Source organism: Bos javanicus, chromosome X (assembly GCF_032452875.1).
Source record: "Bos javanicus breed banteng chromosome X, ARS-OSU_banteng_1.0, whole genome shotgun sequence".
NCBI classification, from domain to species: Eukaryota; Metazoa; Chordata; class Mammalia; order Artiodactyla; family Bovidae; genus Bos; species Bos javanicus.
Window position 1 is genome coordinate 118,998,643 of NC_083897.1, and position 27,525 is coordinate 119,026,167.

Below are 27,525 nucleotides of genomic sequence, written 5' to 3' on the forward strand. Positions count from 1 at the left end.
TAAATAAGCCAGATATAGAAGACAAATAACTACATGATACTGCTTATAAGAGGAATCTAATATAGTCAAACTCACAGAAGCAGAGAAAAGAATGATGGCTGCCAGGGCCTGGAGGGAGAAGGAAACTGGGAGCTATTAGTCAGAGGGCACAAAGTTTTATTTATATAAGATGAAAAGGACCTAGAGATCTGCTGTACAGCATAGTTAAAAATACTTTATTGTATACTTATAAATTTGCTAAAGGGTAAATCTTATGTTAACTGTTTTATCACAATAATTATTATAAATAAAAAGGCAGTAGGAAACTTTTGGAGGTGATGGATAGCTTTATGGCATTAATTGTGGTGATGGTTTCATGGATATATACTTATCTCTACACTTATTAAGCTTCTCTGGTAGCTCAGATGGTAAAGAATCTGCCTGCAATGCTGGAGACCTGGATTTGATCCCTGGGTTGGGGAAGATCCCCTGGAGAAGGGAACAGCTACCCATTCCAGTATTCTGGCCTGGAGAATTATACACTTATTACGTTGTATACATGAAATATACACAGGTTTTTGTATGTCAGCCATACCACAATAAAATACTTTTAAAAAATTCCAGTTCTTGATTTGAAACATAGGCTTGGAGAAATGAAATATTGGATCAGGGATGAATATAAGTTCATTTATTCTACTTATCTTTGATAATGTGACTTGAATGTGTTTTGTTACTGGTCTTAATAACCATGAGTTAGACTATAAAGAAAGCTGAGTGCCAAAGAATTGATGCTTTTGAACTGTGGTGTTGGAGAAGATTCTTGAGAATCCCTTGGACTGCAAGGACATAAAACCAGTCTATCCTAAAGGAAATCAGTCCTGAATATTCATTGGAAGGACTGATGCTAAAGCTGAAACTCCAATACTTTGGCCACCTGATGCGAAGAACTGATTCATTGGAAAAGACCCTGATGCTGGGAAAGATTGAAGGCAGGAGGAGAAGGGGATGACAGAGGATGAGATGGTTGGATGGCATCACCAGCACGATAGACATGAGTTTGAGTAAGCTCCAGGAGTTGGTGATGGACAGGGAAGCCTGATGTGCTGCAGTCCATGGGGTCACAAAGAGTCAGATATGACTGAGCAACTGAACTGAACTCAACTGAACTGGTCTTAATACTGGATTTATTTGGGGGATTTCCTTGGCAGGTCAGTGGTTAAGATTCTGTATTCCCACAGCAGGGAGCATGAATTTGATATCTGGTCAGGAAATTAAGATCCCACATGCTACATGTGGTATGGCCAAAAAAAAATATTTTGTTTTTGTTTATTTGAGGTTAGAACTTTTTAAGACTTTTATTTGTATAATATGTAATTTATATAAAAGAATATGCACTTAGATACTGAGAAGAAGGGGAGAATGAATTTCTATTCATCATACCTACAATAAGTAGTTTGGGTTACTTTTGGACATACGATATTATATATTTGTTTAATTGTTTGATAATAAACCAACATATGGTATTCAACTGCCTCTTCAGAGGCAATGGAAAAGGGAGAATTTAACTCTTCCTGGGAAAGGCTGTATGAATAAAGATGTCAGTATTTTTTGGCACATGGAAACATTTAAAGGTGAATATGTACTTTAAAGAAGAACACATCAATTTTGCTATACATATTAAAATTCCTATAGTATTGCTGTTTATAATATAGTTAAACATATGCATCATATTGTCTCTTGAAGGATAGAGCAAGATTAATCTCTAACTTTTAATAAATCCAAGTCATGAAGATAAATCTAAAAGCATGAATTTTCTACATTTCCATGTTATATGAAAAAAATTAATTCTTATTTATAAAAAAGGGATTAAATGTCAGATGAGAGTTTAAGTCTGTAATTTTTTTTTTTTTAAAGAATCACTGTGAAGTATTAAGAAGATATGTTTTGAAAGAGCTTAGTAACTGTGCTTCCATGGGCCTCCATTTTTAAAGGCTATTTTTCACAGATACTGTTTTACCATCTGATACTTTTTTGACATTCATGCAGCAAATATTTCAAATGGGAAATTATATCTTGAGAGAATAGATAGCTAAAAAAAGAGTATGCAATCCTCTTCTCTTCTTTTCACAATAATCACAACTTGGCCTTTGATCTGACTTGAGACTCTTTATCCTTCTCTACAACACAGTGGGTGGAGGCTTATTCTGCTGGAATTAAGTAGGGCAAGATGCTGTGTGATAGTAATAACTACTTCTATCTCTCCTAATGTGAAGTTTTAAGATACCAACTATTTGGTATAGACAGATGTGTAGTACATTTTCTGGATTTTATCTCCATTTCTTTTTCCTGCCAGTTAACATACTATTTTTTTTTCTATAAAGCTCTAAAAGTTTCATGTTAGTGAACAGAAAATTTTCAAAGAGTTTTTTTTTTTTTTTTTTGGTAAAGATGCTCCCCTAGTGATGAAGTGTTTGCGCTGGGAATGATAAGGGTAGTTTCCCTATTGTTCACACAGCAGGCTGTCATCTTTTTCTTCTTAATAGGGAAAGGTCTTATCCTCAGCAATGCTGCCTGAGTTTTTCAGTTACTTGGCAACAGTAATAAAAAAAGACACAAGCAATAAAGGACCCATCATCAACATCATGACAAATAGTAGTTCCTCAGCTGGTTTTAATGGCCATATAGAGACATATAAATTTCTTGCTTTTAAGAATTAAGCCCAGTGCAGAAGATCAGGTTGAGTCCTGATATGTGCAGCAATGTAAAATATTTTAACTGTTGTATGTGAATTAGTATGTGGGGAAAAAGTGAATAAATATGAGGCATTTACCTGAATAAACCAAGTATCCCTGGAATGCACAGGACAAAGAGATTTTTCTAATTTAAATATTGGAATGAATATTTTTGGCACATCCTTATGATCATGGCCAGCTGATATGGATATTATAAGGCCATTGACTGTATGTGTGATTATGTCTTTTGGTAAAGAATTAATAAATACCAATAAATACTTGGTTAAGAAATGCTGCCATTAATAAATGGATATTTAAAACCAATCAGGATGTGGGGGAAACCCAACATGAGATACAAACACTAACAAATGAAACTACCTATGATAAAAATCAAAAACACAACTATACAGAAGGTAAGGGGAGAAGAATGAACCCAGGTAACTTTAGAAAACAGTAGCTTGACTGAATGCTAAAAGGAGAAAAACAAAAAAAACTGTGCACAAATGTTATGTAGTCAGTAAATGTGTTTCTCATAGAGGCATTGATAAGACATTCTGCAGCTAATTTATGTGAATACTAGACTTGAACAGATAAATAAGTTGTTAAAAATAAAACTAAGATTTATTACAATTAGAGGAAGAAATTACAGTTAAACTGGGGAGATTAAAATGATTCCTATGGTATTAAATTGGAATTTGAAGTATTAGTATAAACTCATTAAATACACACAGGTATAGAGATCAGTTCAGTTCAGTTCAGTCGCTCAGTCGTGTCTGACTCTTTGTGACCCCATGAGGCAGCACGCCAGGCCTCCCTGTCCATCACCAACTCCTGGAGTTCACTCAGACTCATGTCCATCGAGTTGGTGATGCCACCCAGCCATCTCATCCTCTGTCGTCCCCTTCTCCTCCTGCCCCCAATCCCTCCCAGCATCAGAGTCTTTTCCAATGAGTCAACTCTTTGCATGAGGTGGCCAAAGTACTAGAGTTTCAGCTTTAGCATCATTCCTTCCAAAGAAATCCCAGGGCTGATCTCCTTCAGATAGATATGTATATATACATGAGTTAATGCACAAATATTCCCTAGTCCTGGCTGCTGAGAAGACCTACAAACAATGGCATTCCAGTAGTAATTAGCATACTTAGTGACAAGATTTTTTTTTTTTTTTTTAAGCATCATTCTTCTTTAAAAGGAACTAAGGATCCTTGGAGAGGTAGTTCTTTCAGGGCTGAGATGGAAAAAATCAAAATTAGCTTGGAATACTTGTGGAAACAGGAAAAAAAAGAGAATGTTCTCTAAAGATATGAGGAAGGGAGGATTGTTGAAAGAATGAACTATTAGGAAAAGGACCTCTTAATGCCCAAATCTTTGAGCAACAAAATAAATAATTGTAATACTGGATTATAACCCAAAGAATAGAAAAAAATTCTGAGTCCATAATGATATAAATACTTAATTAAATAGATAAGTGGAAGAAACATGATGGTTCCTCCTCATAGTAGAGTTGCAATTAATAAGCATTTAAAGAAGGGAATGGAAGACACTATTAGCCATATATCACAGTTGTGATTATTTCATACTTAATCCCATGAACAGAGGTGTGGGCTACAGTCCATGGGGTCATAAAAGAGTCAGATAGGACTTAGTGACTAAACAACAGCAATAAATCTACTAACGGGTGCTAGAATCAGTCCGTTTGAGAAGAGAACGTATTTGCACTGTCTCAAAGCATCTCCCTCCAACATATTTGTTGACTACAGGAGATATCATAGTAACTTTACAGTGGAAATGCCCAGCAAAGACCACCTTGACCAAGTGATCAAGGTCAGTGTCACCAGTAATAATGTGTATTGAAATCAGGAACCCTGTGATACGGTGTACTGTTGAAAGTAACAGCAGAATTTCTGTGGTTCTCTTTCCAAGGAACTGTGACCTCAGTCTAGTAATGAGAAGATACCAAATAGGCCTAAAGTGATGGACATTCCATAAAATACTCTTCAGGGCTGAGAGTGTCATGAAAAACTAGGAAAGACTGAAGAACTATTGTAGATTGTAGCAGTCCAGGGAGAAATAACAACTAAATGCACTATAGAGCACTGATTAGGATTTTTAAAAGGATAATAGTGGGAAAAATTATGAAGTTTAAACGGGGTAGTTAATTTGCTTAATGCTATTAACACAATGTTAATTTTCTTGTTCTAGGACATGTATGATATTACCTAAGATGTTAACATTGGACGAGCCTGGGTGAGGAATATATTGAAACTCTCTGTACTATTTTGGCAACTTTTCTATAAGTCTCAAAGTTCAGTTCAGTCGCTCAGTTCATGTCCGACTCTTTGTGATCCCATGGACTGCAGCACACCAGGCTTCCCTGTCCATCACCAACTCCTGGAGCTTACTCAAACTCATGTCCATCGTGTAGGTGATGCCATACAACCATCTCATCCTCTGTTGTCCCCTTCTCCTCCCGCCTTCAATCTTTCCCAGCATCAGGGTCTTTTCCAATGAGTCAGTTCTTTGCATCAGGTGGCCAAAGTATTGGAGTTTCAGCTTCAGCATCAGTCCTTTCGGATGAATATTCAGGACTGATTTCCTTTAGGATGGACTGGTTGGATCTCTTTGCAGTCCAAAGGACTCTCAACAGTCTTCTCCAACACCACAGTTCAAAAGCATCAATTCTTCGGCGCTCCACTTTCTTTATAGTTTAACTCTCACATCCGTATATGACTACTGGAAAAACCATAGCTTTGACTAGACGGACCTTTGTTGACAAAGTAATGTCCCTGCTTTTTAATATGCTGTCTAGGTTGTTCATAGCTTTTCTCCAAGGAGCAAGTGTCACTTAAAGCCATGGTGACATGGCTGCAGTCACCATCTGCAGTGATTTCGGAGCCCAAGAAAATAAAATATCTCACTGTTTCCACTGTTTCCCCATCTACTTGCCATGGGACTGGATGCCATGATCTTAGTTTTCTGAATGTTGAGTTTTAAGCCAACTTTTTCACTCTTCTCTTTCACTGTCATTGAGAGGCTCTTTTAAAACATTTTTTAAAGTTGCCATTATAAAAACATTTAGGAGGACTTCCACATTAGTTGCTATAAACAACTTTTAAAATAGGCAGAATATATGAGGTAACTGTAAAACAGCACAGGATTATGATCCCCAAAAGTAGGAAAACAGATGAGAGAGGCTTTCCAAATGACCCTGTATTTCTACCTAGAGACAGTGTCTAGACTGTAATACAAGGAGGATAAGCCACAACAGAGCACAGTGGACTGAACTAAGGACAGAGTGAGCAGAGTTTGGAAATAGGAAAACCACTGAAACTTGCAGGGCAAGCTGTTGGAGAGAAGAGAGCTGGGTGGAGTTAATCCTCCAGAAATCTGTAGAAGGTCCCCTTGGGTCTTTCACTGAACATTAATCTGCTCATGAAAAGGGAAATACTCCATGTGGCTGGTCAAAGTGCAACTACCAGGGGAGTTAAAAAAAAAAAAAAAATCCTGGAAAGCAGTGAGCTGAACAACTACTGGAAGGCAAACATGGCTGGGAGACTTAAATCTTGAATAGCCAGAGGGACAGTCCTCTCTGAACACCCAAAGTGATTCAGTGGGGTTTCAGACATATCTAAGCTGTAGGAAGATCATGAGTGTAGTCCCATAATAATGGCTACCATACAACATCCTAACTGCCATCAAATCACGGACTGGATTTCTGAGGAAAGCTTAGGTTGGAACAAGAGGCCCCTTGTCTAAAATGTTTACGGCCACTGTAGACAAGTTAGATACAGTTTGTGTCATGGAATCCTGGCCTCTCTGAACTTCATATTCCCTCTCATGGACTCTGATCACTGTTCTTTCTCTGGTTCTTTCTAATATTCCTTACTAGCTGGAAGTGTTCTGTCTGAACCCATTCCCCGACACCTGGTCATTCCAATCCAATCCTTCTTTCTCAAAGTGAAGAGAAAAATTGTATTGACATTTCAGAATTCTAAAGTGTGCCCAGAGGAATTCTGGTAGTCAAGGCATCACTGAAGAAATCCCAGTTTCTATGGATGAGAGATTAAGTTAATTTTCTGCTCAACCTACTTAGAAAACAGGGAAATTAAAATAACTGTGAGACAATATATTTTCACCCAAAAGTTTGACCAAAATTTAAAGGTTGATAAAATAAAATTCCCATGAGAGTGCACACTGCATACATTAATATGTGAGAATAGGAATCAGTACAGCTCTATTTGAGCAGAGTATCAGCAATATTAATAAAAATTTACAATCATCATCTTCCTTCCAATTCAATCCAGCTTGCACTTGGCTCTGTATTTTCTATGAGAACATACATATTTGCCAAAGAATTCATGCAAGTTTTTTTAATCATAGCAACAAATGGGAAACAATTTTTGTGTCCATCAGGGGGAGAATGTCTAATTATGGCACATACACACTTAAGAATACTTGTGAGTAGTTAAAAGGGTGAGATGGATCTGTATGTGCTCTCAGGGAAATATCCCACATTCGTTTTAGTAAGTGACAAGGGCAAGAGGCAGAACAATATGTACACTATTGTCCATGTATATCAAATAACTCACAGTGTATTTTTATAACACATATGTAAGAAAAAGTCTAGTCAATTTTGAAACAACACAAAATGTTTATTGTAGTTGCTTCTGAGGATAGGGGTGAATTTTAGAGGAATGTGATAGGGAAGGGGAATTGTGACTTATCCATACTTTTAGAATTTGGGGGCAATAAGAGCATTTGCACTATTACTTAAAACCAGAGTTTTCCTCTGGGGCAAGCAGAGACAAGAGGCAGTGCAAGAATATTTTTTTATCAAGGATGACACTTCTGCCACAGAAGAATTTTCTACCTCCTAGAAGGACACCTGAGTTTTTAAAAATTCTATGTAAATGTTTGCTTACACCGTGATTACTGTCATCTTTTCTCATCTGCTTCTTATGGAGGAAGCCTTGGTTTTGACCACCAAGGTAAACTTACTTATTGGTGTGTGGTCAGAGGACAGTCTCAAATAATTCAGCCCATTAAAATTCTCCTGAAAATGCCAGGGTGGTTTCGAAAATCTCCTCTCTAACCTCAGGGTTATTACACTAACGACCAGTAGCCTGCGTGCCAGTTCAGTTGCTACAGTACTGTCTGACTCTTTGCGACCCAGTGGACCGTAGCCCGCCAGGCTCTTCTGTCCATGGGATTCTCCAGGCAAGAATACTGGAGTGGGTTGCTGTGCCCTCGTCCAGGGGATCTTCCGGACCTGGGGATAGAACCTCGTGTCTCCCACATTGCAGGCAGATTCTTTACTGCTGAGCTACCGGGGAAGCCCAACGACCACTAGTTTCTGTGCCAAATCAGACTCTAGTCACCAGCAGATTTGAAAACACTGAGAACGTGGTGGGGGCAGCCAGTGGGGATGAGGAGGTGTCCGAACCTCCCTGCCGGAAGTGACCCCTCATGGGGAAAGAGCAGCTGCGGTCCCTGTGTCTCGGGTGAGGAACCTGCGGAGAGTAGGGATCCTCTGAGTCAGGCAGGGCGGGGCATCTGATTGGTCCATTCCTCTGCAAGCAGAGCCCAGAGTCCAGAGGAGGATGCAGAGAACAGCTGGCCGGAAGTCAGGTTCCAGTCTGGAGACAAGGGCACAGGACTCGCCGGGGAATACCCAGGGAAGGGCGCTGTCACCGGGAAAGTTCTGGGACCGGACACCCGTGCTGTGACCCAGGCGGTCAGCTCTCCAGGAACTCTGGGGCGAGGGGTGGGAGGATTCCAGGGAAACAAGCCCCCAGACAACCCTTAAATTGGGTTTCATTCTCATTTTCACCTTCTTTCTTCAGACTGCTTTTAGTACTTTGGCCACAGCGTTCTTCTTTTCACTGCCAGAAAGATATTATGGAGCAATGTGAAAAGAAATGAGTTAATAGACACAAGGTCAGCCTCAGACCGGGAGGAGTGGAACAATATGAGCTCTGGAGGACTTCAGATCAGAGCTCCAGTTTCGCCCTGTCACTAGCAATGTGAACTAAGCACGTTACCAAATTCTGTGAGCCTCAGATTCTTCAGTGAAGTGTGTTTGATAAGCTCTGTCTTCTAGGACTGTTGGAATGTGTATAATGTATATAAAACACCTGGCACAGTGACTAGTGTGCATTGGAACTGTAAAGAGTGACAATTTTTGCCATGATTTTTTTTTGACCCCAGATAATACCAACCCTCCTGCTGAGATTTTTGTTTTGTTTTGCCGTTGCTTTAATCCAGGAGATGTCTGAAAATATGCAATACTATGGCATGCTGAATACCACGTCAGTCAATAATTCTGTTTAATAAGAAAACATACCTTGGTAGATCATGCCCCATAGAGGTTCTATTATTTAATTTGGCTACTGGGGACTCTTCCCTATCTGGATGCAACTCAAAGCTCCTAAAATGTGTGTCAAGAACTAACTCCTTCTCTCCCTCCCAGCTGCCTTAGATCCAGATCACCCCATTTTCATTCACCTGCTGCTGCTGCTGCTAAGTCACTTCAGTCGTGTCCGACTCTGTGCAACTCCATAGACGGCGGCCCACCAGGCTCCCCTGTCCCTGGGATTCTCCAGGCAAGAACACTGGAGTGGGTTGCCATTTCCTTCTCCAATACAGGAAAGTGGAAAGTGAAAGTGAAGTCGCTCAGTCTGGCCCGACTCATAGCGACCCCATGGACTGCAGCCCACCAGGCTCCTCCATCCATGGGATTTTCCAGGCAAGAGTACTGGAGTGGGGTGCCATTGCCTTCTCCATTCATTCGTCGAACCCCTACCAAAATCAAGCCTTGTTATGTACTAAGTCGTGTCCTACTCTGCGACCCTATGGTCACACCACCAGGCTCCTCTATCCATGGGGATTCTCCAGGCAAGAATACTGGAGTGAGCTGCCATTTCCCACTCCAGGGGATCTTCCTGACCCAGGGATTGAACCCGAATCTCTTACATCTCCTGCATTGGCAGGTGGGTTCTTTACCAGTAGTGCTACCTGGGAAACCCTCCCTTAGGGCTTGCCAAATTGTACTCAAATTAACCCAGTCAAAATACCTTATTAATGAGGCAGGCTCTGTTTCTTCCAGTCCAGGGCAGAGAGTGTGACATGGGCAGAGTGACTTCTTGGCATCCCACCTCAAGGAAGTATCACCCTGATTTATCAGAAACTCCTTGGTGATGACGTGGCTAAAACACCTAGTTTGTGCACTGTATTCTCTGGCACTGGAACAGGAGCACAGGATACCTTCCATTCCCTCCCTAGGTGGAGATTTCTCTCTAGTTAATCCATGATCCCAAAGTAACTGCTGAAAGCAGTTCTCCTTTCGAGGCTTAATTGCTCAACTCTGAGACACACAACCCAAGGGTCTGGCCTTTGCTCACCACCCTCACACACCCGCTCTGGCCCACCACCCCTTAAAATCACCTCCCATTGAAGAACTTGAGGTTTTTCCAAGGCTCCAGCTTGTATTGTCTCAGGACATTTACCCTTGAGTGCTCTCATCTGGCCCTCCCCTCCAACCCCAATCATCCTTCTTTTCACTTGTCTTTTTTGTCTTAGAGGCATCCCACCTCATGGTCTTTCTTATATGATAGCTACTGCTAGACTCTAATCAAATGGGAAAGGCTCAGCCTTCTTTTTCTTAATCCCCCCACCTCCATACATACTAACATGGAGCAAAGAGCAACTGCTCAATTAATGTTTAAGGGGAAACAACAGTGAACAATTTAGTATGATTTTATTTCTCTTACATTATTGAATAAACAAAGCAAGTTCAGGTATATAACTTTTATTTTACAAAACAGGAAAATATAAGGAATAAGGGAAACCAAGAATTCACCATCTTTTATTTCTCTATTTTTTTTTTTTGATCCCAACTATTTTACCTCTAATTTCTTTTGCATTTCTAAGGAAATGCCTATTCCAATGCTATCTTTTCTTATTCCAGATCACTAAAAAAGATGGAAGGTTTTTTTTTTAATTTAACAAAATAGCAAAACTATTACTCTTAAATTTCATAAACAGCATTAAGTATGTAACCAATATCATTCATACATTTAGATTCTGAACTAAAGTTTTTTTTTTTAAAACAACATTTGAAACATTTTTTAAGCAACATTTAAAAACATTCAACAACAAAACATAAACCTGTAAGTTATTCAAATATGCTATGCAGTGTGATCCCTCCAGGTGCCCACACTACTTCAGGACAATGCTTCAGATTTCACTGCAGGTGAGAGAAGCTGTGTCGGCCACTGCCCCCAGAATGCACATTGGCCAGGGCACTGGTGCGAAGCATGGCTGCAAATCTGGCTCGGGCTCTCTCTTCTTCATCTCTCAAAGCTTCTTCATACCAGGATGGGAAGGCACTGGGGACCGTATCATGAATGTTGGCCAAGAATTCAAGAACTTTCATTTTGCTGGTTTCCGCATGGGCTCTTGGGCCCCACAGGAACTCATAGCGTGGAGGATCACTGTTGGGCACCTGGCGGTATTCCAGGTACCTTTCCTGCACCAGATCTTGGGTGATGAGCTTCTTGGGATCCCCATGGATGAAGTGCTTCCTTCCAGCATATATCCCCATCACATTGAGCACCTCCCAGACATCCTCCTCAGTGGCGCAGTTGCCCTTCATGAAGATCACACAGAGGATGGTCATAAGGAGGCCAGTCTTGGGCATGATCTCCTCACCCCGAAGCCTGCCATCACTGGTGCGCTGAAATTTGCTGACAAGGGCATAGCAATGAGTGGTGGGGTTGACTTCCTTCACCTCAATGCCAAAGGCCAGCACCATCAGCTCAGAAGCTTTCCTGAGGATCTCAGTGAAGTGCTTCTTGTGCTTTTTAATGACATGCTTAATCATATCTTCTTTGGTAATAGACTCTCTCAGATTATTCTTGCGCAGCAGAAATTGCACCAACAGAATTGCCTTCTCGTCTAGAGGCGTTCTACAGGAAAACTCAGTGCTGGGTAATGCCTGGGAGGTGCTTGGTTTTTCATCTTGGCTGTTAGCACCATCATCAGATCTGGTGCATGAAGCACCTGCAGAAGTAGTGGTAGTGGAAGGGGATCTTCCAGACCCCTGGGATTTTCTACCTGACCCGGAAGCAGGAGAGCTCTGGACATTGCCACTAAGCAGAGGGGTAGGGGAAAAGGGGAAGTCTTCTTCCTCTACTGCAGAGGCCTGAGCATCTTGGAGATGCTGAGCCTCACTCCGGGCCTGTTGGCGTTTCTCACGGGCACGGAGCTTACTCTTTTGCCCCCGAGGCATGATGACACAGATCAGGGACAGCAGGCAGGAGTGTGGGCAGGAAGACAGACAATGAGGGCACCTGGAGGAGGGAGGAGATGCTGTGAGTGCCTTCAACAGGGAGATTCCTCCCTGGCTTTAACCAAGACCACCTTTGCAGGTTTGTGTGAGGTTACTGCTCTAGAACCCACAGGGCTCCCTGATCAGCTTGCCCCCTGAGACTCCTTCACAGTTCACATTTAGAATCATCCTGTCAACTGTTGGCAGGGCCTGGCCATCCTCCCCTCTGCTGCTCTGAAGCTAAACTGCTTTCAAAAATGGCCTTCCATCCCTGAGACCCTCCCGTCCCTGAGGAGGAAATGAAGGAAAGCCTTAGCTGGCGACCCCTGCTGGGGCCTGCCAGAACTGACAACAGGCACAGGGTTTGATGGGACCCCCTTTGTCTTGGACTATTAGGGTTTTCAGTTGTCACTCATGTCTCCCCCCGCTCCAACACAGCACTTCCGCCCCGCCCCTCCCCTCCACCAGACCGAGAGCCCTCCCTCCCTCCCGTAGTTTGACAGCCCGACCCGGGGCCTCCCAGGAGAGACCACAGGGACAGTGAGTGTGTGTGCCTGGTTTAGCGTACCCTTAGTCCTTGCTCAGGCTCCTCTCCTTAATTCCAAATAAAGTCCGGGATGTTTTCCGCTTTTGATCTGAGACCATTAGCCTCAGATCAAAGGCTTCACTTCCTGAGACCTCAAGGTAGAGGGTGTTGGGCCTAACGGCTATGCCACGAGCCTCTTTGCGCATGGCAGATCAGAGCGGAGTTCTGTGATGACACCTCGGAGTTCTGTGATGACACCTCTGTTCTAGGGAGACGTATTCCCGCAATTCTAAGCCTCGCCTCTCCCCTCCAGAGACCTGAGACTCTGGAGGTGGAAGTCAGCCTGTACCTCCTGCTGACAGCTCTGCCCTGGGCTTCCCAGGAGTGAAAGCAGGAACGAGGCTGTGTGCGGGTCCCTCTCTATGTGGGGGTGGGAGTGGGGCGGAGATTTTTGCATCATTCCTCAAGGTGGAGACAGGAGTAGGGTGTCCTCTTAGCTGCTTCTTCAAAGGCTTCCTGGGTAATACTAACTCTCTGAAAACTCTGAACTGTTTCCCTACTGCAAACCTTACAGAAAATAGCTAAGTCCTAGACTAGATACCCTGGTGGCTCAGACGGTAAGGCATCTGCCTGCAATGCGGGAGACCCAGGTTCAATCCCTGGGTTGGGAAGATCTCCTGGAGAAGGAAATGGCAACCCACTCCAGTATTCTTGCCTGGAGAATCCCAAGGACGGAGGAGCCTGGTAGGCTACAGTCCATGGGGTGGCAAAGAGAGTCAGACATGACTGAGCGACTTCACTCTCACTTTCAGGCTAGATATCAGACGGGAAAGTTGCAGTGCAAGGCAGGTTCCCAGGACACACAGTAGGCCGTAAGAGAAAAAGCACATTGGCCCATAGCCATTTGTTCGCCAGCCATACGTAGACTTTGGGGAAACGTCTACTCTAGAAGTTCTATTTTCTAAGGATAAGTTACAGAATTTTGTGAGACTCAGATCTTTTATATTACTAACATTGCACAGTCCAGTGTGGCCACTTTAGTTTTTGACTTTCATTCATACTAAGAAATATATTTACATTGCTAGTAAGTGGGTGTATGTATGCATTTTTTTCATGAAAGAATACCTACCCTTGTTAAGTGTGATTCATTCTTTATATTTGATCATAATAGTAACTTTTAAAAAAATATCAGTCCTCATCCTCTAAAGAGGTTTCAGGTGGTTACTGCACAGCCTCTGGACTCATACTGTTAAAAACAACACCAAACTTTGGTTGCCACCCTGTCAGATGGGCTCTGAGGAGATGCCTCAGGTTCCTTCAGTGAAGCAGTAGAAATCCATGGTCCCAAGTCACAGTGAAAGAAACCACATGCTGAACCTTAAAATCTTTCCTCCAACCTATCCTGTTGTCTGCCTCTCTTGCAGGCTACAGACCTGTCTCAACTTCAGGGCATGCCCCCACCTGCCCACACTCAGGTTCTAGTTCAACACAGACTTAGTCTCTCCCAGGGGCTTCTCATTTATGTTGTTTTGTTGCTGGTATTGTTCTTTTCATTCTGGTTTTCATAGTTTCTCCAGGATTGAGTTTAGGAAACAGCAGCCCAAGTCTGCTTGCCATCTTGGAAGCTACATATGAAGCAGTGTAAAAACATGCTTAGGCTGCTGTAACAAAATACCACCGACTGAGTGTTTTAATAACATAAATTTATTTTCTCACAGCTCTGGAGGCTAGTAATTCCAGTTAGAAGTGCTGGCAGACTCAGTTTCTGGTAAGAGCTCTCCTCTTGACTTTTTGCTGTTCTCACAGGTTGGATGGCATCACTGACTCAATGGACATGAGTTTGAGTGAACTCCAGGAGTTGGTGATGGACAGGGAGGCCTGGCGTGCTGCAGTCCATGGGGTCGCAAGAGTTGGACACAACTGAGTGACTGAACTGAACTGGAACTGAACATAGGGACTCTTCTCTGTAAATACATAGAGGGAGAGTGATATCTAGTATCACTTCCTCTTCCTTTAAGAACAGCAGCCTAATTGGATTATTGCCCCATTGTTATGACCTCATTTAACCTTAATAATCTCCTTAAAGACCCTGTTTTCAAATACAATCACAAGGGTGGGTTAGGGCTTCAGCATATGAATTAGGGGAGGGGGGGGGGGGGTCACAATTCCCTCCAGAGCAAGTAGTAAATTTGTAAATAGTTTAAGGAGAATTGGCATATTTACAGTATTCTTTCCCCTATGAATAAACCTAGTGTTCTTTATTTATTTGGGATTTTTTTTCTCTATCAGTACATTTTTATAGTTGCCTCTAAAAAATTGTGTACATTTTTGTTAAATTTATTTTTAGGTAAGTTTTGGATATTACTGCTGCTGTTAAATTTTCTATTTAATTATTCTAATTAGCTATTGATTTTGTGTGGCCAGTCTCCTAATTTTGGTATAGTAATCTTATATACAACAGCTTTTGGAGTCTCTTACTCACTTGAGTATTTTGTGCACTGGTTCCTTTGGATTTTCTAATTAAAGGCTCATATTGTTGCCATTTATTATCTGTCTTTTCAACGCTGAGTGGCCGGTTAGTTCCCCATATGGTCCACAGAACGAACTCCATTTTGGGGGATTCACTGGTGGCTCAGACAGTAAAGAGCCTGCCTGCAGTGTTGGACACCTGGGTTCGATCCCCGGGTCAGGAATATCCACTGGAGAAGGAAATGGCAACCCACTGCAGTATTCTTGCCTGGAAAATCCCATGGATGGAGGAGCCTGGCAAGCTACATACCATGGGGTCGCAAAGATTCGACATGACTGAGTGACTTCATTTTTTTCAATATTCCTTCCTCTTATTTATTTTGATATTCTTATTCCTCTAGTTATGTATTCCAGGCCACTTTTAAACAGTAGAAATAGTACCATAACATCTGTGTCTTTCTTCTGACTTTGATGCTTCTAACATTTCACATTTATCTAAGTTTGCTGTAGATTTTAGGAAATGAAAATTCTCTTCAAATGTTATTTTACTAAAGGTTTTTTACTGTGGTGTTAAGTATTTGTCAAAGGCTTTTTCTACACCCCTGGACATGATCCAATGCAGTTTATCCTCTAATCTGTTAATGTCGAAAAATTCCAGTTGACAATTTTTTGTAATGTTATAATAGCTTTGCATTTCTTGAACTCAGCCTCTCTATTCACTTCTATATTAGATATGCCATAAATTTATTTACTGTAGTCGATGCCTCTATGTAAGTGAGATTAGCTCAAGTGAATTTTTTTTTTCCCTTGGGATGTCATCATCTGGTCTCTGTATCAAGGTCAGCACACCTATTAAAATGAGTTTAGTGATTTCTCATCAACAGATTACTGGAGAAAGAAAATGTGGTATAAAGATATGATATTTAGAAAGAAAATTTTCACTGGGGAAATTATTAATGATATACAACCACACAGAGAAGAGTAAAATGAACCCAATATACCTGACACTCAGAATCAACAATCATCAATAGTTAGAAGTTAAACACGATAGTTTAGTGGTAACTGTTGATCCAGTTAACATTTGTTAGGTTTTAACTTTACAGAATTTGAAATTTCCAGATAAGGAATTTAAATAAATTTGAATACTATTCTATTTAAAATAAAATCACATAAAATGCTCAGTTAATACCAGAGAACACACACACACAGACACACACAAAGGATATAGAAAAGAGCAAATGCAACAAATAGAAAACAGTTACACAAATAGTAGGTTTTAGTAAAAGTATATCAATAATCACTTTAAATGTGGATACTCTAAATACACCAGTTAAAAGGTAGAAATTTTCAAATCAGATAAAAAAGACTCAACTGTATGCTGTCTCCAAGAAACCCATTTGTATATCAAGACTCTGATAGGAAAAAGCAAAGAATGAGGGATGTTAGGACAGTGAAACTCTTCTGTATGATACTGTAATGGTGGATACATATCATTGGTATCTGTCAAAATCTTTAAGACCTGTACAATACAGAGAGTGAATCCTAATGTAAACTATTGACTTTAGTTAATAATATTATATTAATATTAGTTTATTAATTATAATATAGATACAGATGGACAGATATATAAATAATTATATATATGTGCATAGATGGGCTACATTACAGACATTTTCTAAGCTGTATCTTCTGAGAGGGCTTAGAAGCAAAAAGACTAATAGCAATGGAACAACATGAGCAGGAAAACAAACCTAATATTGGATTATAACCCAAAATATAAAATAAATATCCACGAGTTTATATTGCCATAAATAAGTGACTGAATAAATAAATCAGAGAGAATAGAAACATCTTATGTAGAGAATAATACCAAACAATTTATATAGCTATTCCACTTTCAAGGAGAGGGGCATAACCCCCCACCCCTTAAGCGTCGGCTGAACATAGTGATTTAAGAGTACTGTATGGAAAGGAGAGTGAAAGAGTAATTATACAGTAGAGAAATTTGACAAACACTACCTTAGGTAGGTGAACAAGGTGAGATCATCAGTTGTTAAGTCATGTTGATAATGTATCCTTGATATGATGAAAATGACAGTTTATTCCTGAGGCCTTCCTCATCAGGACCCATAATGCCAGTCTAATCATGAGAAAAATATCAAAGACATACCAAAAGTAGGACCTTCTTAAAAATACACTGTCAAGGTCATCAAAAATAAGGAAAATATGATAAACTGTCACGTCTAGAGGAGCCTAGGAGAAGTTATGTCTAAATGCAATGTACTATTGTTGATGGGATATTGGGCCAGAAAAAGGACATTAGGGGAAAAAATGAAGGAAAACTGAATGAGGTATGGACTTTTGCTACTAATAAAGTATCAATAGGTTCAGTGAGCTTCCCAGGTGTGTGTGTGTGCATGCGCCTGTCCATGTGCTCAGTTGTCTTCGACTCTTCGCAACCCCATGGACTGTAGCCCACCAGGCTCCCTGTGTCCATGAAATTTTCCAGTCAAGAATATTAGAGTGAGTTGCCATTTCCTACTCTACGGGATCTTCCTGACCCAGGGATCAAACTTGTGTCTCTTGCTACTCCTGTACTGGCAGGCCAGTTCTTTACCACTGAGCCACCTGGGAATCTGTCTGCCAATGCAGGAGATGCAGTTTCGATCCCTGGGTCAGGAAGACCGCCTGGAGAAGGAAATGGCTACTTACTCCAGTATTCTTGCCTGGGAAATCCCATGGACAGAGGAGCCTGGTGGGTTACTGTCCATAGGGTCTCAAAGAGTCAGACATGACTGAGCATGTACAGACATGTCAATCCCAAAGTTTCAATCTGCATTATTTGCAATGATTCTCTCTACCCAATCTGTAAAATGTTTATACACCAAGGGCCATATGTCTACCCCAGAGAGTATCTGGTGGCAACAGACCACTGAACAGATATCTGCGTTACAGCTGCAAAGAACTCAGGAGCCCAGGGAGGCAGTCTAAGGTAAGGATAAGTAAGTAGGTAAGTGTTAGTCATTGAATTGTGTCCGACTCTTTGTGACCCCCCATGGACTGCAGCCTGCCAGGCTTCTCTGTCCATGGAATTCTCCAGGTAAGAATATTGGAGTGGGTAGCCATTCCCTTCTCCAGGGGATGTTCCCAACCCAGCAATCAAACTTAAGTCTCCTACATTGCAGGCAGCTTTTCTACTGTCTGAACCACCAGGGAAGCCCAAGGTGGGGATAGCATCTAGATTATTTTTTAATGTTCTAGCTCCAGCTTCAGTGCTGCAAGGGCTCTGTACACAGAGAAAATGGCTTTTGTCATCAGGCATGAAGACAGCTATCAGTTCTGGTACACTGGCCAGGATGCACAGAACCACCAAAGGAGTGATAAGGGGTACGTCTCTCAGTATCTCTCAATATTCGTTAATAGTATCACTGAATGGCACAGGGGAGCTAGCTGTACTCTGCCTGATGGTGAGCAAGGAGGATTCTAAGGTAGGGAGGGGTATCAGGCATATCTCTAGTCATTTCAACCAGTAGATCTTCCCACTCAGATTGCTCTAAAACTTTAAGCTGATAATGATTCATAGATTTTCCAAGCCTTTTCGCAGAAGTTGTCCACGACCCTCCAAGGTTCCACATGTTCTCTCCTTTTGTTCCCTTTACCACTATGTGCTGAACTCCGAATTCAGAACTCTGACTGCCAGCCTGCCCTGGGCTATCAGGACTTGGTTTAGTATGTCACCCTTCTCATGGACTCTGGAAATTTCTTTACCCACCATGCCTTCTTGGCATTACTAGTTGAAGATATCCTGTCTAGACTCTTCTCAGGGATCTAGTCATTCTAACCAGATCCTTGCTTCTTAAAGTAATTGGAAAGAATCTTAATGACAAAGAATTTAAAAACACACACCCAGAGATAGCCCAGTACTCAATATACTTTGCAAAAATCCTGCTTTGTAGGGATGAGGAATTTATTAATGAGTGATAGTTTTCAAAAAATAATTAGAAAATGGAAATACAAAATAACATTGAGGATATATATTCACATAAAAGATTGACCTATGTTTAAAATTGATTGAATAAAATGCCTGTGAGTTTATGATACTCACATACATTAATATGTGAGAGTATACATTGGTACATATTATTTAAACAGAATAGCAGTGATATTCATAAAAACTTACAATCAACACAGTATTTCTACCTCAATCCAATGTTTATTTCTATGTCTTTCCTATAAGAAAATAGCCACATTTGCCCAATAACTTATATTTAATGATGCTGGTATCAGTTCTATTAATTATAGCAATAAATGGAAAACAACATATGCGCCCATCAGAAGGAGAATGGTCAATTATGGCACATACACACTTTAGAATTTTTGGAAGTAGAAGAGTGAGATAGATCTATCCCTGCTTTCATGGAAAGATCCTGCACTCATTTCATTAAGTGACAAGGATGAGTAGCAAAATAATACATACATTATTAGCCATGCATGTTAAAAACTCACATTGAATTTTCCTACTTTATACTATGTAAGAAAAAAGCCCAGAATATATTTTAATGTAAATACAACATTTAAAAATTAGGGTTACTTCTGCATAAGACTGAATTTTAGAGATTGAAATAAAGAATGGGATTCGGATTTATCCATATTTTTCAAAAATTTTTAACATCAAGAACATATGCACTATTTCTATTGTAATTAGTATATTTAAATAAGACAGGCAACAGAAATAGTAGTGTATGTTATTCATGTGGTATCAGCTAGCAGGAATGTAGGAAGAAGCCTGAAACCTGAATTACAACACTACAAAAGTTTCTCTGTCCTATACATAAAGCTTGCCTTGAGTTAGCCAGTGTCTCTGCTGTCAGGTAACCCAAGGATCTAGGCTGCTTCCACCATGCAGATCCATATCTCAACACAGACTTTGCATGTTTGCTGCTGAATTGAACAGAAAGCATCGAGGTAGCACACTGTCAAATGCCTTGATCTGAAAAGAACAAACATCTTTCTGTTCATATGTCAGTGGCAAGGGTAATCACAAAACCCTTTCTAACACAAGTGGACTGGACAATTCAGTGTCCCCATGTGTCCAGGGAGCAGAGCAAGACAAATGTGATGAGCACGTTATAGTCTCTCCACAAACCGAGTAGGAGATTATCAGTAAAGTACACTTACAATTTGTATATAAAAGCCCTCTTCATTCTTGGAGAAGTTTCTGAGAAAGCAAAAATTGCCTTGAAGCACTCCAACTTTTTCTAGTGCCCACTATGTGACAGATGTTTTCAGATACAGTTCAGTTCAATTCAGTCTCTCAGTTGTGTATGACTCTTTATGACCCCATGGACTGCAACACTCCAGGATTCCCTGTCCATCACCAATTCCCAGAGTTTATTCAAACTCATGTCCATCAAGTCGATGATGCCATCCAACCATCTCATCCTCTGTCATCACCTTCTCCCAATTTTCTAAATGACACTGTAAATCTTAGCAGGGAAGGGTCACCTTTGGTCACTAAATAGTACCATTCTGCACTTACTTTTAGAGTAGTCTCAATCCACTGAGACTTCTCTTCTTCCTTTTGCTGCATGGTCAAAAATCACAACTAGTGAGCCTCTGCTGCCCATCACCTGATGAACATGCCTGAACGCTTGTACAGGTGTCTTTAGGCACAGTGGAAAACCAGGGTTTTCCTCTGAGGCAGATACAGACAAGAGTCAGGAAAATTATGGTATTTTTTTTTTTTCTTTTTTCTTCTGAAAGGTGGCATGTCTCCTGGGGAGACACTTTCTGCATTTTTGGTAGACTGAATAATTACTCCATGAAGATGCCCATACCCTTATCTCTGAAACCTGTGAATATGTTATGTTACATGGCCAAAGGCACTTTGCAGATTTGGTAAGGTTATGCAACCAACTTTCAAATAAAGATACTGGATTACCTGGATGGACCAAATCTAATAACATGACACCTAACAAGCAGAGAACTTTCTCTGGCTTGCTGCAGAAGAGAGATGCAGCAGACAGGGAAGTTAGAGAAATGCCAAGCATGAGAAGGATTCAGTTTAATTGCTGACTCAAAATATATGGGCCCACATGTGAGGACTGGGGAGAGGCCTGGAGAAACTATGGCAGGTCCAGCTAATAGTCAGCAAGGAAATAGGGCCTTGGTATTATTATCACAAAGAACTAGATTCTGCCAAAACCTGAATGGTTTTGGAAGGAAATTCTTCCCAGAACACTTAAGGAGCGGTCTGGCAGCTGAAAGCTTAACTTGGGCCTTGTGAAACCCAGAACAGAGAAACCAGCAGAAGCAACTTGGATTTCTCACTCACAGACATGTGAGATCATAAATGTGTCTTGTTGTTGACTGCTAAATCTGTGGCAATTTGTGGAATACTAGCATAACCTCCTGGAAGGGCTACAGGGTCTGTTAGAATCCAGTCTCTGCAGATGGTTGTGACACAGTGACTTCCTTGGTCCTTCATCCACCACTTATAAGGGAGGCTTTGGTTCTTGGCCAGTTAGTTAAGCTTACTCATCAGTGTGCAGATTCAGTGGCCAGTCTCAAATGAGTCAGTAGATTAAATTCTGTGTTTTTTCTAACCTCATCTGCCTTCTAAAACCTTATTTTTGTTGTTTAGTCTAAGTTGTGTCTGACTCTTTGCAACCTCATGGACTGCAGTGCACCAGGCTTTTGTCCTTTACTGTCTCTGGAAGAACCAGAAGATCCTGTGCCTAATCTACTCATAAGCCAATTTGGAGAAAAAACTTTGAGTATGGTGGAAGCACCCAGAGCAGATGAGCAGACTTCTAAACTTCACCTCCACGCTTAACAATAGTGCTTGGGGCTGCCGCTTTCGGAGAGATTCCATGCTGAGGATGGGACAGATAGGGGATGTCTGCACGGAGTTGGAATGCTCTAAATCAGGGGAAAGGTGGGTGATTCTGGGCTTTCTGTTCCACTGGGAGCAGAGTACAGCCTTACAAAAGGAAGCAGGGGAGAGCTAGACAGTAGGTCAGGATCCAGATACGGACATAAGCGTACACTGGGGAAAACTCGGGAAGCGTCATGTCATTTGGAAAGGGCTGGATCTGGTACCATGTCTTTTTGTATTTCCCAGGAGATACCATACAGCAATGAGAAGAGACATGAATTAAAAGATAGGAAGTTGGCCTCAGGTTGTGAGTGGTGGAACAGTGTAGGCTGTAGAGGAATTCAGATCAGGGTGCTAGTCCCAGCTCTGTCACTTACATGCCAGGTGAACTGAAGAAAATAGCAAAATTCTGTGAGCCTTAGATTCTTCATCTGTGAAATGGATTTGATAAGTAGTCTTCTTGCTCTTGGTTCACATACATTCATGTAAATAGGAATATTGGAATGTGACTTATATAAGACACTGGCACAGTATCTGGCATGCATTGATTGGATTTTGCTAAATTTTAGTTATTACTGTAGTTATTTTCCCCCTAAAACCTACAGACCCCCCGTTTTTTTCTTAAATCCAGGAAATAACATAGAATTTGTAGCTCTCTAGGATATGGCACAAGAAATCAGCCAATATGTTGTCTAGCATGTTAAACTAAGTTACTTGCTATATAATTTTTCTTAGGCTATTTATTTCTGGTGTGGGTGATTCTACCCAGTTTGATACAACTCAAAACTCCTGGAATTTGTGTCAGAGTTTATTTCCATCCCTCCCTTGTATCTTCCCTTCCATCCCAGATACTTGTCTTTGCAATTATTTTACCTCCATCACAAATCTAGTTCTTAAAGAGTTTACCAAATTACATTCCAGAGAACTTAATTAAAATGTCCATTTATTGGATGGACTATGTCTCTCCCAGCCCAGGGCAAAGACTGCCAGCACAGTGGCTTCAGAGCATCCCACCTCATATAAAACCACTAAACCCACTATGCATGCATGCTCAGTCACTAAGTCATATCCGACTCTTTGTGACCCCAGGGACTATAGCCCACCAGGCTCCTTTGTCCATGGGATTCTCCAGGCATACTGGAGTGGGTAGCCATGCCCTTCTCCAGGGAATCTTCGTCACCCAGGGATCAAACCCGAGTCTCCTGCATTGCAGGCAGATTCTTTACCATCTGAGTCACCAGGGAAGCCCCACCTCATATAAGTAACACAGTTGTTATAATATACACAAATCACCTATTTTGTGGACTGTGTTCTCCCACACTGGAAAAAGAACACCGGACCTCTTCCATTCCTGCCCCAGGTGAAGATTGCTCTGCTTTGTACATGATCTTGAAGTAAGTGCTAAAAGCAGCTTTCTATTCCAGGCTTTAGTCTTTTAATCTGAGACAGAGCATCTGAGATTTTAGTCTCTGCCTACCACTCAGACTCACGTGACCCACCACCCAGCTTAATTAAAATTACCTCCCACTGAAGGACTTGCAGTTTCCCAAGGTCTCAAACCCCTTTGCCACAGGGTATTTAGACTACTCATGATTAAAACCCCCAGGTCCTCACACCATCTTTTGACTTGTCCTTTTAGTTGTAGGGGATATCTTACAATATTCCTTACAACATAGCTGCTCCAAGACTTTAAAATTCTATAAGAAGGAATGGTTCTTGTTCACCTTAGTATTCCCCATACTAACAGGGAGCTTTGCAAAGATTAGATGTCTAATTATTGTTGGAGACAAAAAAATGGGCCACTGAAAAAGAAGTCTATTTATTACAATATTATTTCTGCTACGTTCTTGAATAAGCTAAATATATCCAGCTTTCTCTCTCTCTCTCTCTCTATATATATATATATCATCTTATGAAACAACAAACTAAAAGTAATAAATGAAACCAAGAATTTTTATCTTTATTAATTTCTTGACCACAACTATTACAATGCTGAGTTTTTCATATTTCCGAAGTAATGCTTCATCCATTGCCATGTTATCATATTCCAAATTACTAAGGTAGAACTTTTCCAGTTATACAAAATAATAAAACTCTTACTCTTAGATCTCACCCATAGCATCAGTGTTTGAACAATATCACTCAGAAATCTGGATTACAAAGCTACTTAAATCTTCTATTAAAAGGAACAATATTTTTAAAACTTTCCAAGATACTGCATAGAACACAAAAACACAAATATGTTATGCACAGTATTGTCTGCAGCCCCGCCCCAACCTTCTACTACTTAGAACGTGAACTTCTTTTTAACAACAAAGTAAGGAATCTGCCTCAAACTCTCTTGGAGCGGGAGGAACTTTTGGCTATGGCACTGGAGCGGGCCTTGGCCAGGGCAGCAACACGAGCCTTGGCTAAAGCTCTTGCTTGGGCTCTCTCTTCCTCATCTCTCAAAGCCTCCTCATACAAGGATGGGAAGGCAGTGGGGACCATATTATGAATCTTAGCTGTAAACTCTAGCACTTTCATCTTGGTGGTTTCGGCGTGGGCTCTTGAGCCCCACAGGAACTCATAGCATGGAGGATCACTATTGGCCACCTGGCGGTACACTAGGTACTTCTGCTGCACTAAATCTTTGGTAATGAGCTTCTTAGGCTCCCCAAAAATGAAGTGCTTCCTCCCGCTAAATAACCCCATCACATTCAGGGTTTGCCAGACTCGCTCCTCACTAACACAATTGCCATGCATGAAGATCACACCCAGAACAGCCATCAGCAGGCCTGTCTTGGGAATCTCGATCCGATTCAGCAGCCTTGCATCGCAGCTTACTTCCATTTTGTTGACAAGGATGTAGATGTGCCGGTAGGGATCCACTTCCTTCAGGTCAAGGCCAAAGATCATCTCCATGTGCTCAGCAGCTCTCTGCAGGATCTCAAGGTAGTGATTCCTATACATCTGGATCACTTCTCTCAGCATTTCTGCCTTGCTAATAAACTCTTTCATATTATACTTATACAGCAGATAATACACCATTATAACAACCTTCTCATCTATATTGCCTCTTTGGATGGACTCAGTGGAAGTACTTGTGGCTCTCTGAAGACCCTGTGGATTGCAATATGACCAAGCAATAAGTGAACTTTAGGAAATAGCTTTGCAAGAGGATAAAGAGGAAGGGAACTCTTCTCCCACTCCCACAATGGCCTGAGCACCTACCAGATTCTGGGGCTCAACTTGGGCCTGGTGGCGTCTCTCACGGGCACGATGCTTACTATTCTTACCCCGAGGCATGATGACTTCCAACGAAGGCAGCAGGCAAGTGGGCAGGTGACTCAGTGACCTAAAGGAAAGATGAGATTGCTGGGCCACGTCAACAGGTAGATAGATACCGTCTAGGCCTCTACTGAAGGCCGGGTCTACAAGTTTCCTTGAGGGCAATGTCCTGCGAGCCCCTTATTCTCTCATTTGCCCCTGCCCTGAGGACTCGCTGGATATAACCAAGGTGTGCTTTAGCTCCTACTTCCCAGATCCACCTGGGGCTCACTGGGGCTTAGAACAGTGGCTCTGTTCTGAGTTAGGGAACAGAAAGTCATCACTTCACTTTTGGCAAGACCTGACGTTCCTGTGTTCTACTGGTCTGATGTTGTCCCCTTATTTCAAATTCCTTATCACTCTGAGACCCCAGAAGTGGAAATGAGCAGAACTTCATTGGACTACCCTTGCCTGGGGATGCACAGGGAAGAAAGAGCCAGCAGAGCTTTGTGGGACCCTCTCCATCTTTGGGTGATTAGGGATCTCAGTCCTCGCTCAGTGCCCTCACTTTGGATTCTGGCAGGGCCTGAGACTCCTCCCTCTGCTGACATGAGACCAATACTCAAAGGCAAACCCTCAAATCCCTGAAAGGCCTGAGGAGGTGGTTAGGGACGCCCCAGTCTAACCCATCTGCCCGAGGTACCGTCGGGGATAATGGCCTGGATAGGATTCTCTGTGACCCCCACTGTTCAGAGGCAGGTGGTTCCTGCAGTCCTCACTCGGGGCCCTCACAGACACTGTTGGAAAAGCTTGGATTGCCTCCCTTGAAAGGACCACGTGGCCGCCATCTTGGACCAGGCTCTGCCTTGCAGAGACCGCCCGAGGAGCACGCGAGGGTATACCTCGGCCTCACCCCCTTACCCGAGGCGGCCCCGGGCTGACAGCAGTGGAGGGGCTTGGTGAGGCCCGCTTGGTCATGGGGCAGGTGTTCCGGAGACCTCACCCGGCACCTGCACCGTAAAATGCCGAAGGGCCAGAAAGTTCCTCCCTTTCCTGCCCCAGGTACCGTCGGGGATAATGGCCTGAATAGGATTCTCTGTGACCCCCACTGTTCAGAGGCAGGTGGTTCCTGCAGTCCTTACTCGGGGCCCTCACAGACACTGTTGGAAAAGCTTGAATTGCCTCCCTTGAAAGGACCACGTGGCCGCCATCTTGGACCAGGCTCTGCCTTGCAGAGACCGCCCGAGGAGCACGCGAGGGTATACCTCGGCCTCACCCCCTTACCCGAGGCGGCCCCGGGCTGACAGCAGTGGAGGGGCTTGGTGAGGCCCGCTTGGTCATGGGGCAGGTGTTCCGGAGACCTCACCCGGCACCTGCACCGTAAAATGCCGAAGGGCCAGAAAGTTCCTCCCTTTCCTGCCCCAGGTACCGTCGGGGATAATGGCCTGAATAGGATTCTCTGTGACCCCCACTGTTCAGAGGCAGGTGGTTCCTGCAGTCCTTACTCGGGGCCCTCACAGACACTGTTGGAAAAGCTTGGATTGCCTCCCTTGAAAGGACCACGTGGCCGCCATCTTGGACCAGGCTCTGCCTTGCAGAGACCGCCCGAGGAGCACGCGAGGGTATGCCTCGGCCTCACCCCCTTACCCGAGGTTGCCCTGGGCTGACAGCAGTGGAGGGGCTTGGTGAGGCCCGCTTCGTCGTGGGGCAGGTGTTCTGGAGACCTCACCCGGCAACTGCACCGTAAAATGCCGAAAGGCCAGGAAGCTCCTCCCTTTCCTGCCTTGCGGCTGCCTTCCTTCCTTTCTTATGCATTCACTTCCCCCGGATGCCGGATGCACGCAGCCAGGCACCTCATGACCGGAAGCCGCAACCTCTCAGGCCTAAAGTGCTAGAGAGGCGCAGGCTCTAGTAGGACGCCTACTGTGGTCTGGAGTGTAGTTCCTCAGACCTCGCTCAGTGTTGGCGCCTTTACCCCGCCCCCTCACCGCCCCCTCACCGCCCCCCCCGCCCCGTCTCCCCACCCTCCCACCTCCCCGCCTACCTCGCCCATTCCCACCTTCCCTTACCCCCACCTCCCCGCCCACCCACTTCCCCCCAACCCCCACCCCACCTCCTTAGTTAGGGCCTGGGACCGGTCCGGCTGTTGTTTCTGAACCAAAACCAACACCCTGCTCAGTGCCCTCGTCCCCCACTGCCACCTCGGGAAATTTCAAAGCTATTTAGAGGTCCCTCCGCCAGATGATTCCTGTCCCATGTTCTCCCAGGGTGGGCCGAGAACAGGGCAAAACTCTTTGAAAACATGTTTAATTTAGATGGACCGGTCCCCTCACTCCCAACGGCTTTACCGTAATCCCCGGCAGAG

At 42.7% G+C, this 27,525-nt stretch overlaps 1 protein-coding gene across 1 annotated transcript; it reads right to left on the reverse strand.

Annotated features, from left to right (window-relative positions):
- Window positions 1–10,560: 10,560 nt before the first annotated feature.
- Window positions 10,561–27,159, reverse strand: LOC133242672 (melanoma-associated antigen B10-like). The gene is made up of 4 exons (XM_061408822.1): window positions 26,808–27,159; window positions 25,125–25,248; window positions 24,244–25,013; window positions 10,561–12,115 (listed from the first exon to the last, which is right to left on the reverse strand). Exons 2-4 carry the CDS (start codon window positions 25,197–25,199, stop codon window positions 10,954–10,956), a joined length of 2,007 nt encoding a protein of 668 aa, XP_061264806.1. The 5' UTR covers window positions 25,200–25,248; window positions 26,808–27,159; the 3' UTR covers window positions 10,561–10,953.
- Between the last annotated feature and the right edge of the window lie 366 nt (window positions 27,160–27,525).

Bases quoted from the DNA above. Each gene is read 5' to 3' on its own strand.
- LOC133242672 (XM_061408822.1), bottom strand. From the start codon at position 25,199: ATGCCTCGGGGTAAGAATAGTAAGCATCGTGCCCGTGAGAGACGCCAC. The intron at 25,014-25,124 runs GTAGGTGCTCAG...TGCAATCCACAG, and splicing joins AAGTTGAGCCCCAGAATCTG to GGTCTTCAGAGAGCCACAAG. The intron at 12,116-24,243 runs AGGCAGATTCCT...TCTTGGTTAAAG, and splicing joins TCCCGCTCCAAGAGAGTTTG to CCAGGGAGGAATCTCCCTGT.